Genomic DNA, 14,883 nt, shown 5'->3' with positions numbered 1-14,883 from the left:
AACCAAGTATTAATTAGGGGGGCAACCAAGTATTAATTAGGGGGGGCAACCAAGTATTAATTAGGAGGGCAACCAAGAATTAATTAGGAGGGCAACCAAGAATTAATTAGGGGGGCAACCAAGAATTAATTAGGGGGGCAGCCAAGTATTAATTAGGGGGCAACCAATTATTAATTAGGAGGGCAACCAATTATTAATTAGGGGGCAGCCAAGTATTAATTAGGGGGCAACCAAGTATTAATTAGGTGGGGGCAACCAAGTATTAATCAGGGGGGCAAGCGAGTATTAATCAGGGGGGCAAGCGAGTATTAATCAGGGGGGCAAGCGAGTATTAATCAGGGGGGCAAGCGAGTATTAATTAGGGGGGCAGCCAAGTATTAATTAGGGGGGCAGCCAAGTATTAATTAGGGGGGCAGCCAAGTATTAATTAGGGGGGCAGCCAAGTATTAATTAGGGGGGCAGCCAAGTATTAATTAGGGGGCAACCAAGTATTAATTAGGGGGCAACCAAGTATTAATTAGGGGCCTTTATTGCTGCACATGCTGTTTATTCTAGGAAAACAATGTTTTATTATTCTATTACTTTGGACACTAATTAAAAAATCCTGAGGATATAACTTTGGTTCATTTCCATTTATTTCTGAAGATATTGTACAGGCTATGAAAAAAATGAAGGGGCCAGTAATGGTGATCAGGACTGTACAGCAGGGGAAATCAGGGGGACAGATGGGGGGGATACACCAGGGGGAAGGACTAGCAAATGTAAAGGTGGATGGGGCAGAGAGGCGTACAGCAGGGGGGATTCAGTGTATACATTGCATGTTCCACCATGGGAGTCACACATGGGGGATGGGATTACTCCTGAGACCCCCGACTCCCCCTTGTCCAGTCTCCTTCTGTCACCACTTCCTGACCCCTGAACCTTTCCCTCCTCCCTGTGACCTCCGCTCCCAATCTGCAGACTCCTCCTGCACATCTGTGGCTGCAGAGACCCCCAAAGGATGTGGACACCTCACACCGGACCCCTCTGATCAACTGGAGTTCTGACGTCAGGAACAAACCTCCAAAACAGGAGGAATCCCCCCCCCCCCCCCCCCCCCCCCCCCCGACCCACCGGACTCTGGTCCATTACTATGGCAGCGGGGGAGGGGCGAGAACCCAATACCTTTTATCTATGATGGAGGGGTTCACCGTCACCAGCTGCGTCTTCAGCCCGACGTCCAGACGGTAATCACTGCCCAGAGGAGGCAGGTTACACCTGCGAGAGAGCAGACGGGACAAGGATGACTACCCAGGTTATACCGGCTGTACCTGCATCATTATATACAGAAGGTACCTAGGTTATACCGGAAGCCCAGGCTATACCAGCTGTACACATATAATTATATACAGGAGATGTCCAGGTTATACCAGCTGTACATATATAATTATATACAGGAGATACCCAGGTTATACCAGCTGTACATATATAATTATATACAGGAGATGCTCAGGTTATACCAGCTGTACATATGTATTATATACAGGAGCTACTCAGGTTATACCAGCTGTACATATATAATTATATACAGGAGATGCCCAGGTTATACCAGCTGTACATATATAATTATATACAGGAGATGTCCAGGTTATACCAGCTGTACATATATAATTATACACAGGAGATGCCCAGGTTATACCAGCTGTACACATATAATTATATACAGGAGATGTCCAGGTTATAGCAGCTGTACATATATAATTATATACAGGAGATGTCCAGGTTATACCAGCTGTACATATATAATTATACACAGGAGATGCCCAGGTTATACCAGCTGTACATATATAATTATATACAGGTAATACCCAGGTTATAGCAGCTGTACATATATAATTATATACAGGAGATATCCAGGTTATAGCAGCTGTACATATATAATTATATACAGGAGATGTCCAGGTTATACCAGCTGTACATATATAATTATACACAGGAGATGCCCAGGTTATACCAGCTGTACACATATAATTATATACAGGAGATGCCCAGGTTATACCAGCTGTACACATATAATTATATACAGGAGATGCCCAGGTTATACCAGCTGTACATATATAATTATATACAGAAGATGCCCAGGTTATACCAGCGATACATGTATAATTATATACAGGAGATACCCAGGTTATACCAGCTGTACACATATAATTATATACAGGAGATGTCCAGGTTATACCAGCTGTACATATATAATTATATAAAGGAGATGCCCAGGTTATACCAGCCGTACATATATAATTATATACAGGAGATGCCCAGGTTATACCAGCTGTACACATATAATTATATACAGGAGATGCCCAGGTTATACCAGCTGTACACATATAATTATATACAGGAGATGTCCAGGTTATACCAGCTGTACATATATAATTATACACAGGAGATGCCCAGGTTATACCAGCTATACATATATAATTATATACAGGAGATGCCCAGGTTATACCGGCTGTACATATATAATTATATACAGGAGATGCCCAGGTTATACCAGCTCTACATATATAATTATATACAGGAGATATCCAGGTTATACCAGCTGTACATATATAATTATATACAGGAGATGCCCAGGTTATACCAGCTGTACATATATAATTATATACAGGAGATGCCCAGGTTATACCGGCTGTACATATATAATTATATACAGGAGATGCCCAGGTTATACCAGCTGTACATATATAATTATATACAGGAGATGCCCAGATTATACCAGCTATACATATATAATTATATACAGTAGATGCCCAGGTTATACCAGCTATACATATATAATTATATACAGGAGATGCCCAGGTTATACCAGCTGTACATATATAATTATATACAGGAGATACCCAGGTTATACCAGCTGTACATATATAATTATATACAGGAGATACCCAGGTTATACCAGCTATACATATATAATTATATACAGGAGATACCCAGGTTATACCAGCTGTACATATATAATTATATACAGGAGATGCCCAGGTTATACCAGCTATACATATATAATTATATACAGGAGATACCCAGGTTATACCAGCTATACATATATAATTATATACAGGAGATGCCCAGGTTATACCAGCTATACATATATAATTATATACAGGAGATACCCAGGTTATACCAGCTATACATATATAATTATATACAGGAGATACCCAGGTTATACCAGCTGTACATATATAATTATATACAGGAGATGCCCAGGTTATACCAGCTGTACAGACATAATTATATACAGGAGATGCTCAGGTTATACCAGCTGTACATATATAATTATATACAGGAGATGCCCAGGTTATTCCAGCTGTACATATATAATTATATACAGGAGATGCCCAGGTTATACCAGCTGTACACACATAATTATATACAGGAGATGCTCAGGTTATACCAGCTGTACATATATAATTATATACAGGAGATGCCCAGGTTATACCAGCTGTACAAATATAATTATATACAGGTAATACCCAGGTTATACCAGCTGTACATATATAATTATATACAGGAGTTACCCAGGTTATACCAGCTGTACATATATAATTATATACAGGAGATACCCAGGTTATACCAGCTGTACATATATAATTATATACAGGAGATGCCCAAGTTATACCAGCTGTACATATATAATTATATACAGGAGATACCCAGGTTATACCAGCTGTACACACATAATTATATACAGGAGATGCTCAGGTTATACCAGCTGTACATATATAATTATATACAGGAGATACCCAGGTTATACCAGCTGTACATATATAATTATATACAGGAGATGCCCAGGTTATACCAGCTGTACACACATAATTATATACAGGAGATGCTCAGGTTATACCAGCTGTACATATATAATTATATACAGGAGATGCCCAGGTTATACCAGCTGTACATATATAATTATATACAGGAGATGCCCAGGTTATACCAGCTGTACATATATAATTATATACAGGAAATACCCAGGTTATACCTGCTGTACATATATAATTATATACAGGAGATGCCCAGGTTATACCAGCTGTACATATATAATTATATACAGGAGATGCCCAGGTTATACCAGCTGTACATATATAATTATATACAGCAGATACCCAGGTTATACCAGCTGTACATATATAATTATATACAGGAGATGCCCAGGTTATACCAGCTATACATATATAATTATATACAGGAGATACCCAGGTTATACCAGCTATACATATATAATTATATACAGGAGAAACCCAGGTTATACCAGCTGTACATATATAATTATATACAGGAGATACCCAGGTTATACCAGCTGTACATATATAATTATATACAGGAGATGCCCAGGTTATACCAGCTATACATATATAATTATATACAGGAGATACCCAGGTTATACCAGCTATACATATATAATTATATACAGGAGATGCTCAGGTTATACCAGCTGTACATATATAATTATATACAGGAGATGTCCAGGTTATACCAGCTGTACATATATAATTATATACAGGAGATACCCAGGTTATACCAGCTGTACACACATAATTATATACAGGAGATGCTCAGGTTATACCAGCTGTACATATATAATTATATACAGGAGATGCCCAAGTTATACCAGCTGTACATATATAATTATATACAGGAGATGCCCAAGTTATACCAGCTGTACATATATAATTATATACAGGAGATGCTCAGGTTATACCAGCTGTACATATATAATTATATACAGGAGATGTCCAGGTTATACCAGCTGTACACACATAATTATATACAGGAGATGCTCAGGTTATACCAGCTGTACATATATAATTATATACAGGAGATACCCAGGTTATACCAGCTGTACATATATAATTATATACAGGAGATGCCCAAGTTATACCAGCTGTACATATATAATTATATACAGGAGATACCCAGGTTATACCAGCTGTACACACATAATTATATACAGGAGATGCTCAGGTTATACCAGCTGTACATATATAATTATATACAGGAGATACCCAGGTTATACCAGCTGTACATATATAATTATATACAGGAGATGCCCAGGTTATACCAGCTGTACAGACATAATTATATACAGGAGATGCTCAGGTTATACCAGCTGTACATATATAATTATATACAGGAGATGCCCAGGTTATTCCAGCTGTACATATATAATTATATACAGGAGATGCCCAGGTTATACCAGCTGTACACACATAATTATATACAGGAGATGCTCAGGTTATACCAGCTGTACATATATAATTATATACAGGAGATGCCCAGGTTATACCAGCTGTACAAATATAATTATATACAGGAGATGCCCAGGTTATACCAGCTGTACATATATAATTATATACAGGAAATACCCAGGTTATACCTGCTGTACATATATAATTATATACAGGAGATGCCCAGGTTATACCAGCTGTACATATATAATTATATACAGGAGATGCCCAGGTTATACCAGCTGTACATATATAATTATATACAGCAGATACCCAGGTTATACCAGCTGTACATATATAATTATATACAGGAGATGCCCAGGTTATACCAGCTATACATATATAATTATATACAGGAGATACCCAGGTTATACCAGCTATACATATATAATTATATACAGGAGAAACCCAGGTTATACCAGCTGTACATATATAATTATATACAGGAGATACCCAGGTTATACCAGCTGTACATATATAATTATATACAGGAGATGCCCAGGTTATACCAGCTATACATATATAATTATATACAGGAGATACCCAGGTTATACCAGCTATACATATATAATTATATACAGGAGATACCCAGGTTATACCAGCTGTACATATATAATTATATACAGGAGATGCCCAGGTTATACCAGCTGTACACACATAATTATATACAGGAGATGCTCAGGTTATACCAGCTGTACATATATAATTATATACAGGAGATGCCCAGGTTATTCCAGCTGTACATATATAATTATATACAGGAGATGCCCAGGTTATACCAGCTGTACATATATAATTATATACAGCAGATACCCAGGTTATACCAGCTGTACATATATAATTATATACAGGAGATGCCCAGGTTATACCAGCTATACATATATAATTATATACAGGAGATACCCAGGTTATACCAGCTATACATATATAATTATATACAGGAGAAACCCAGGTTATACCAGCTGTACATATATAATTATATACAGGAGATACCCAGGTTATACCAGCTGTACATATATAATTATATACAGGAGATGCCCAGGTTATACCAGCTATACATATATAATTATATACAGGAGATACCCAGGTTATACCAGCTATACATATATAATTATATACAGGAGATGCTCAGGTTATACCAGCTGTACATATATAATTATATACAGGAGATACCCAGGTTATACCAGCTGTACATATATAATTATATACAGGAGATGCCCAGGTTATACCAGCTGTACACACATAATTATATACAGGAGATGCTCAGGTTATACCAGCTGTACATATATAATTATATACAGGAGATGCCCAGGTTATTCCAGCTGTACATATATAATTATATACAGGAGATGCCCAGGTTATACCAGCTGTACATATATAATTATATACAGGTAATACCCAGGTTATACCAGCTGTACATATATAATTATATACAGGAGATACCCAGGTTATACCAGCTGTACATATATAATTATATACAGGAGATGCCCAGGTTATACCAGCTGTACATATATAATTATATACAGGAGATACCCAGGTTATACCAGCTGTACATATATAATTATATACAGGTAATACCCAGGTTATACCAGCTGTACATATATAATTATATACAGGAGATACCCAGGTTATACCAGCTGTACATATATAATTATATACAGGAGATGCCCAGGTTATACCAGCTGTACACACATAATTATATACAGGAGATGCTCAGGTTATACCAGCTGTACATATATAATTATATACAGGAGATGCCCAGGTTATACCAGCTGTACATATATAATTATATACAGGAGATGCCCAGGTTATACCAGCTGTACATATATAATTATATACAGGAAATACCCAGGTTATACCTGCTGTACATATATAATTATATACAGGAGATGCCCAGGTTATACCAGCTGTACATATATAATTATATACAGGAGATGCCCAGGTTATACCAGCTGTACATATATAATTATATACAGCAGATACCCAGGTTATACCAGCTGTACATATATAATTATATACAGGAGATGCCCAGGTTATACCAGCTATACATATATAATTATATACAGGAGATACCCAGGTTATACCAGCTATACATATATAATTATATACAGGAGAAACCCAGGTTATACCAGCTGTACATATATAATTATATACAGGAGATACCCAGGTTATACCAGCTGTACATATATAATTATATACAGGAGATGCCCAGGTTATACCAGCTATACATATATAATTATATACAGGAGATACCCAGGTTATACCAGCTATACATATATAATTATATACAGGAGATGCTCAGGTTATACCAGCTGTACATATATAATTATATACAGGAGATGTCCAGGTTATACCAGCTGTACATATATAATTATATACAGGAGATACCCAGGTTATACCAGCTGTACACACATAATTATATACAGGAGATGCTCAGGTTATACCAGCTGTACATATATAATTATATACAGGAGATGCCCAAGTTATACCAGCTGTACATATATAATTATATACAGGAGATGCCCAAGTTATACCAGCTGTACATATATAATTATATACAGGAGATGCTCAGGTTATACCAGCTGTACATATATAATTATATACAGGAGATGTCCAGGTTATACCAGCTGTACACACATAATTATATACAGGAGATGCTCAGGTTATACCAGCTGTACATATATAATTATATACAGGAGATACCCAGGTTATACCAGCTGTACATATATAATTATATACAGGAGATGCCCAAGTTATACCAGCTGTACATATATAATTATATACAGGAGATACCCAGGTTATACCAGCTGTACACACATAATTATATACAGGAGATGCTCAGGTTATACCAGCTGTACATATATAATTATATACAGGAGATACCCAGGTTATACCAGCTGTACATATATAATTATATACAGGAGATGCCCAGGTTATACCAGCTGTACAGACATAATTATATACAGGAGATGCTCAGGTTATACCAGCTGTACATATATAATTATATACAGGAGATGCCCAGGTTATTCCAGCTGTACATATATAATTATATACAGGAGATGCCCAGGTTATACCAGCTGTACACACATAATTATATACAGGAGATGCTCAGGTTATACCAGCTGTACATATATAATTATATACAGGAGATGCCCAGGTTATACCAGCTGTACATATATAATTATATACAGGAGATGCCCAGGTTATACCAGCTGTACATATATAATTATATACAGGAAATACCCAGGTTATACCTGCTGTACATATATAATTATATACAGGAGATGCCCAGGTTATACCAGCTGTACATATATAATTATATACAGGAGATGCCCAGGTTATACCAGCTGTACATATATAATTATATACAGCAGATACCCAGGTTATACCAGCTGTACATATATAATTATATACAGGAGATGCCCAGGTTATACCAGCTATACATATATAATTATATACAGGAGATACCCAGGTTATACCAGCTATACATATATAATTATATACAGGAGAAACCCAGGTTATACCAGCTGTACATATATAATTATATACAGGAGATACCCAGGTTATACCAGCTGTACATATATAATTATATACAGGAGATGCCCAGGTTATACCAGCTATACATATATAATTATATACAGGAGATACCCAGGTTATACCAGCTATACATATATAATTATATACAGGAGATACCCAGGTTATACCAGCTGTACATATATAATTATATACAGGAGATGCCCAGGTTATACCAGCTGTACACACATAATTATATACAGGAGATGCTCAGGTTATACCAGCTGTACATATATAATTATATACAGGAGATGCCCAGGTTATTCCAGCTGTACATATATAATTATATACAGGAGATGCCCAGGTTATACCAGCTGTACATATATAATTATATACAGCAGATACCCAGGTTATACCAGCTGTACATATATAATTATATACAGGAGATGCCCAGGTTATACCAGCTATACATATATAATTATATACAGGAGATACCCAGGTTATACCAGCTATACATATATAATTATATACAGGAGAAACCCAGGTTATACCAGCTGTACATATATAATTATATACAGGAGATACCCAGGTTATACCAGCTGTACATATATAATTATATACAGGAGATGCCCAGGTTATACCAGCTATACATATATAATTATATACAGGAGATACCCAGGTTATACCAGCTATACATATATAATTATATACAGGAGATGCTCAGGTTATACCAGCTGTACATATATAATTATATACAGGAGATACCCAGGTTATACCAGCTGTACATATATAATTATATACAGGAGATGCCCAGGTTATACCAGCTGTACACACATAATTATATACAGGAGATGCTCAGGTTATACCAGCTGTACATATATAATTATATACAGGAGATGCCCAGGTTATTCCAGCTGTACATATATAATTATATACAGGAGATGCCCAGGTTATACCAGCTGTACATATATAATTATATACAGGTAATACCCAGGTTATACCAGCTGTACATATATAATTATATACAGGAGATACCCAGGTTATACCAGCTGTACATATATAATTATATACAGGAGATGCCCAGGTTATACCAGCTGTACATATATAATTATATACAGGAGATACCCAGGTTATACCAGCTGTACATATATAATTATATACAGGTAATACCCAGGTTATACCAGCTGTACATATATAATTATATACAGGAGATACCCAGGTTATACCAGCTGTACATATATAATTATATACAGGAGATGCCCAGGTTATACCAGCTGTACACACATAATTATATACAGGAGATGCTCAGGTTATACCAGCTGTACATATATAATTATATACAGGAGATGCCCAGGTTATACCAGCTGTACATATATAATTATATACAGGAGATGCCCAGGTTATACCAGCTGTACATATATAATTATATACAGGAAATACCCAGGTTATACCTGCTGTACATATATAATTATATACAGGAGATGCCCAGGTTATACCAGCTGTACATATATAATTATATACAGGAGATGCCCAGGTTATACCAGCTGTACATATATAATTATATACAGCAGATACCCAGGTTATACCAGCTGTACATATATAATTATATACAGGAGATGCCCAGGTTATACCAGCTATACATATATAATTATATACAGGAGATACCCAGGTTATACCAGCTATACATATATAATTATATACAGGAGAAACACAGGTTATACCAGCTGTACATATATAATTATATACAGGAGATACCCAGGTTATACCAGCTGTACATATATAATTATATACAGGAGATGCCCAGGTTATACCAGCTATACATATATAATTATATACAGGAGATACCCAGGTTATACCAGCTATACATATATAATTATATACAGGAGATGCTCAGGTTATACCAGCTGTACATATATAATTATATACAGGAGATGTCCAGGTTATACCAGCTGTACATATATAATTATATACAGGAGATACCCAGGTTATACCAGCTGTACACACATAATTATATACAGGAGATGCTCAGGTTATACCAGCTGTACATATATAATTATATACAGGAGATGCCCAAGTTATACCAGCTGTACATATATAATTATATACAGGAGATGCCCAAGTTATACCAGCTGTACATATATAATTATATACAGGAGATGCTCAGGTTATACCAGCTGTACATATATAATTATATACAGGAGATGTCCAGGTTATACCAGCTGTACACACATAATTATATACAGGAGATGCTCAGGTTATACCAGCTGTACATATATAATTATATACAGGAGATACCCAGGTTATACCAGCTGTACATATATAATTATATACAGGAGATGCCCAAGTTATACCAGCTGTACATATATAATTATATACAGGAGATACCCAGGTTTTACCAGCTGTACACACATAATTATATACAGGAGATGCTCAGGTTATACCAGCTGTACATATATAATTATATACAGGAGATACCCAGGTTATACCAGCTGTACATATATAATTATATACAGGAGATGCCCAGGTTATACCAGCTGTACAGACATAATTATATACAGGAGATGCTCAGGTTATACCAGCTGTACATATATAATTATATACAGGAGATGCCCAGGTTATTCCAGCTGTACATATATAATTATATACAGGAGATGCCCAGGTTATACCAGCTGTACACACATAATTATATACAGGAGATGCTCAGGTTATACCAGCTGTACATATATAATTATATACAGGAGATGCCCAGGTTATACCAGCTGTACATATATAATTATATACAGGAGATGCCCAGGTTATACCAGCTGTACATATATAATTATATACAGGAAATACCCAGGTTATACCTGCTGTACATATATAATTATATACAGGAGATGCCCAGGTTATACCAGCTGTACATATATAATTATATACAGGAGATGCCCAGGTTATACCAGCTGTACATATATAATTATATACAGCAGATACCCAGGTTATACCAGCTGTACATATATAATTATATACAGGAGATGCCCAGGTTATACCAGCTATACATATATAATTATATACAGGAGATACCCAGGTTATACCAGCTATACATATATAATTATATACAGGAGAAACCCAGGTTATACCAGCTGTACATATATAATTATATACAGGAGATACCCAGGTTATACCAGCTGTACATATATAATTATATACAGGAGATGCCCAGGTTATACCAGCTATACATATATAATTATATACAGGAGATACCCAGGTTATACCAGCTATACATATATAATTATATACAGGAGATACCCAGGTTATACCAGCTGTACATATATAATTATATACAGGAGATGCCCAGGTTATACCAGCTGTACACACATAATTATATACAGGAGATGCTCAGGTTATACCAGCTGTACATATATAATTATATACAGGAGATGCCCAGGTTATTCCAGCTGTACATATATAATTATATACAGGAGATGCCCAGGTTATACCAGCTGTACATATATAATTATATACAGCAGATACCCAGGTTATACCAGCTGTACATATATAATTATATACAGGAGATGCCCAGGTTATACCAGCTATACATATATAATTATATACAGGAGATACCCAGGTTATACCAGCTATACATATATAATTATATACAGGAGAAACCCAGGTTATACCAGCTGTACATATATAATTATATACAGGAGATACCCAGGTTATACCAGCTGTACATATATAATTATATACAGGAGATGCCCAGGTTATACCAGCTATACATATATAATTATATACAGGAGATACCCAGGTTATACCAGCTATACATATATAATTATATACAGGAGATGCTCAGGTTATACCAGCTGTACATATATAATTATATACAGGAGATACCCAGGTTATACCAGCTGTACATATATAATTATATACAGGAGATGCCCAGGTTATACCAGCTGTACACACATAATTATATACAGGAGATGCTCAGGTTATACCAGCTGTACATATATAATTATATACAGGAGATGCCCAGGTTATTCCAGCTGTACATATATAATTATATACAGGAGATGCCCAGGTTATACCAGCTGTACACACATAATTATATACAGGAGATGCTCAGGTTATACCAGCTGTACATATATAATTATATACAGGAGATGCCCAGGTTATACCAGCTGTACATATATAATTATATACAGGAGATGCCCAGGTTATACCAGCTGTACATATATAATTATATACAGGAAATACCCAGGTTATACCTGCTGTACATATATAATTATATACAGGAGATGCCCAGGTTATACCAGCTGTACATATATAATTATATACAGGAGATGCCCAGGTTATACCAGCTGTACATATATAATTATATACAGCAGATACCCAGGTTATACCAGCTGTACATATATAATTATATACAGGAGATGCCCAGGTTATACCAGCTATACATATATAATTATATACAGGAGATACCCAGGTTATACCAGCTATACATATATAATTATATACAGGAGAAACCCAGGTTATACCAGCTGTACATATATAATTATATACAGGAGATACCCAGGTTATACCAGCTGTACATATATAATTATATACAGGAGATGCCCAGGTTATACCAGCTATACATATATAATTATATACAGGAGATACCCAGGTTATACCAGCTATACATATATAATTATATACAGGAGATGCTCAGGTTATACCAGCTGTACATATATAATTATATACAGGAGATGTCCAGGTTATACCAGCTGTACACACATAATTATATACAGGAGATGCTCAGGTTATACCAGCTGTACATATATAATTATATACAGGAGATGCCCAAGTTATACCAGCTGTACATATATAATTATATACAGGAGATGCCCAAGTTATACCAGCTGTACATATATAATTATATACAGGAGATGCTCAGGTTATACCAGCTGTACATATATAATTATATACAGGAGATGTCCAGGTTATACCAGCTGTACATATATAATTATATACAGGAGATGCCCAGGTTATACCAGCTGTACACACATAATTATATACAGGAGATGCTCAGGTTATACCAGCTGTACATATATAATTATATACAGGAGATACCCAGGTTATACCAGCTGTACATATATAATTATATACAGGAGATGCCCAAGTTATACCAGCTGTACATATATAATTATATACAGGAGATACCCAGGTTATACCAGCTGTACATATATAATTATATACAGGAGATACCCAGGTTATACCAGCTGTACACACATAATTATATACAGGAGATGCTCAGGTTATACCAGCTGTACATATATAATTATATACAGGAGATACCCAGGTTATACCAGCTGTACATATATAATTATATACAGGAGATGCCCAGGTTATACCAGCTGTACACCCATAATTATATACAGGAGATGCTCAGGTTATACCAGCTGTACATATATAATTATATACAGGAGATGCCCAGGTTATTCCAGCTGTACATATATAATTATATACAGGAGATGCCCAGGTTATACCAGCTGTACACACATAATTATATACAGGAGATGCTCAGGTTATACCAGCTGTACATATATAATTATATACAGGAGATGCCCAGGTTATACCAGCTGTACATATATAATTATATACAGGAGATGCCCAGGTTATACCAGCTGTACATATATAATTATATACAGGAAATACCCAGGTTATACCTGCTGTACATATATAATTATATACAGGAGATGCCCAGGTTATACCAGCTGTACATATATAATTATATACAGGAGATGCCCAGGTTATACCAGCTGTACATATATAATTATATACAGCAGATACCCAGGTTATACCAGCTGTACATATATAATTATATACAGGAGATGCCCAGGTTATACCAGCTATACATATATAATTATATACAGGAGATACCCAGGTTATACCAGCTATACATATATAATTATATACAGGAGAAACCCAGGTTATACCAGCTGTACATATATAATTATATACAGGAGATACCCAGGTTATACCAGCTGTACATATATAATTATATACAGGAGATGCCCAGGTTATACCAGCTATACATATATAATTATATACAGGAGATACCCAGGTTATACCAGCTATACATATATAATTA

The 14,883-nt window shown here is 35.6% G+C and overlaps 1 protein-coding gene across 1 annotated transcript in view; it reads right to left on the bottom strand.

Annotated features, from left to right (window-relative positions):
- ST8SIA1 (ST8 alpha-N-acetyl-neuraminide alpha-2,8-sialyltransferase 1) overlaps window positions 1–14,883 on the bottom strand; it is a 105,856-nt gene that overhangs the window by 15,115 nt on the left and 75,858 nt on the right. The window contains exon 4 of the mRNA XM_073650541.1: window positions 1,165–1,257. Within this exon, the coding sequence (XP_073506642.1) occupies window positions 1,165–1,257 (93 nt within the window). The remainder of the gene's footprint in view (window positions 1–1,164; window positions 1,258–14,883) is intronic.

The sequence above is a fragment of the Phyllobates terribilis genome, unplaced genomic scaffold, assembly GCF_046119375.1.
Source record: "Phyllobates terribilis strain yellow unplaced genomic scaffold, ASM4611937v1 Scaffold_10__3_contigs__length_209671492, whole genome shotgun sequence".
Taxonomy (NCBI): Eukaryota; Metazoa; Chordata; class Amphibia; order Anura; family Dendrobatidae; genus Phyllobates; species Phyllobates terribilis.
The sequence above is the reverse complement of the archived record's forward strand: the minus strand, read 5'-3'. Positions and strand labels throughout refer to the sequence as shown.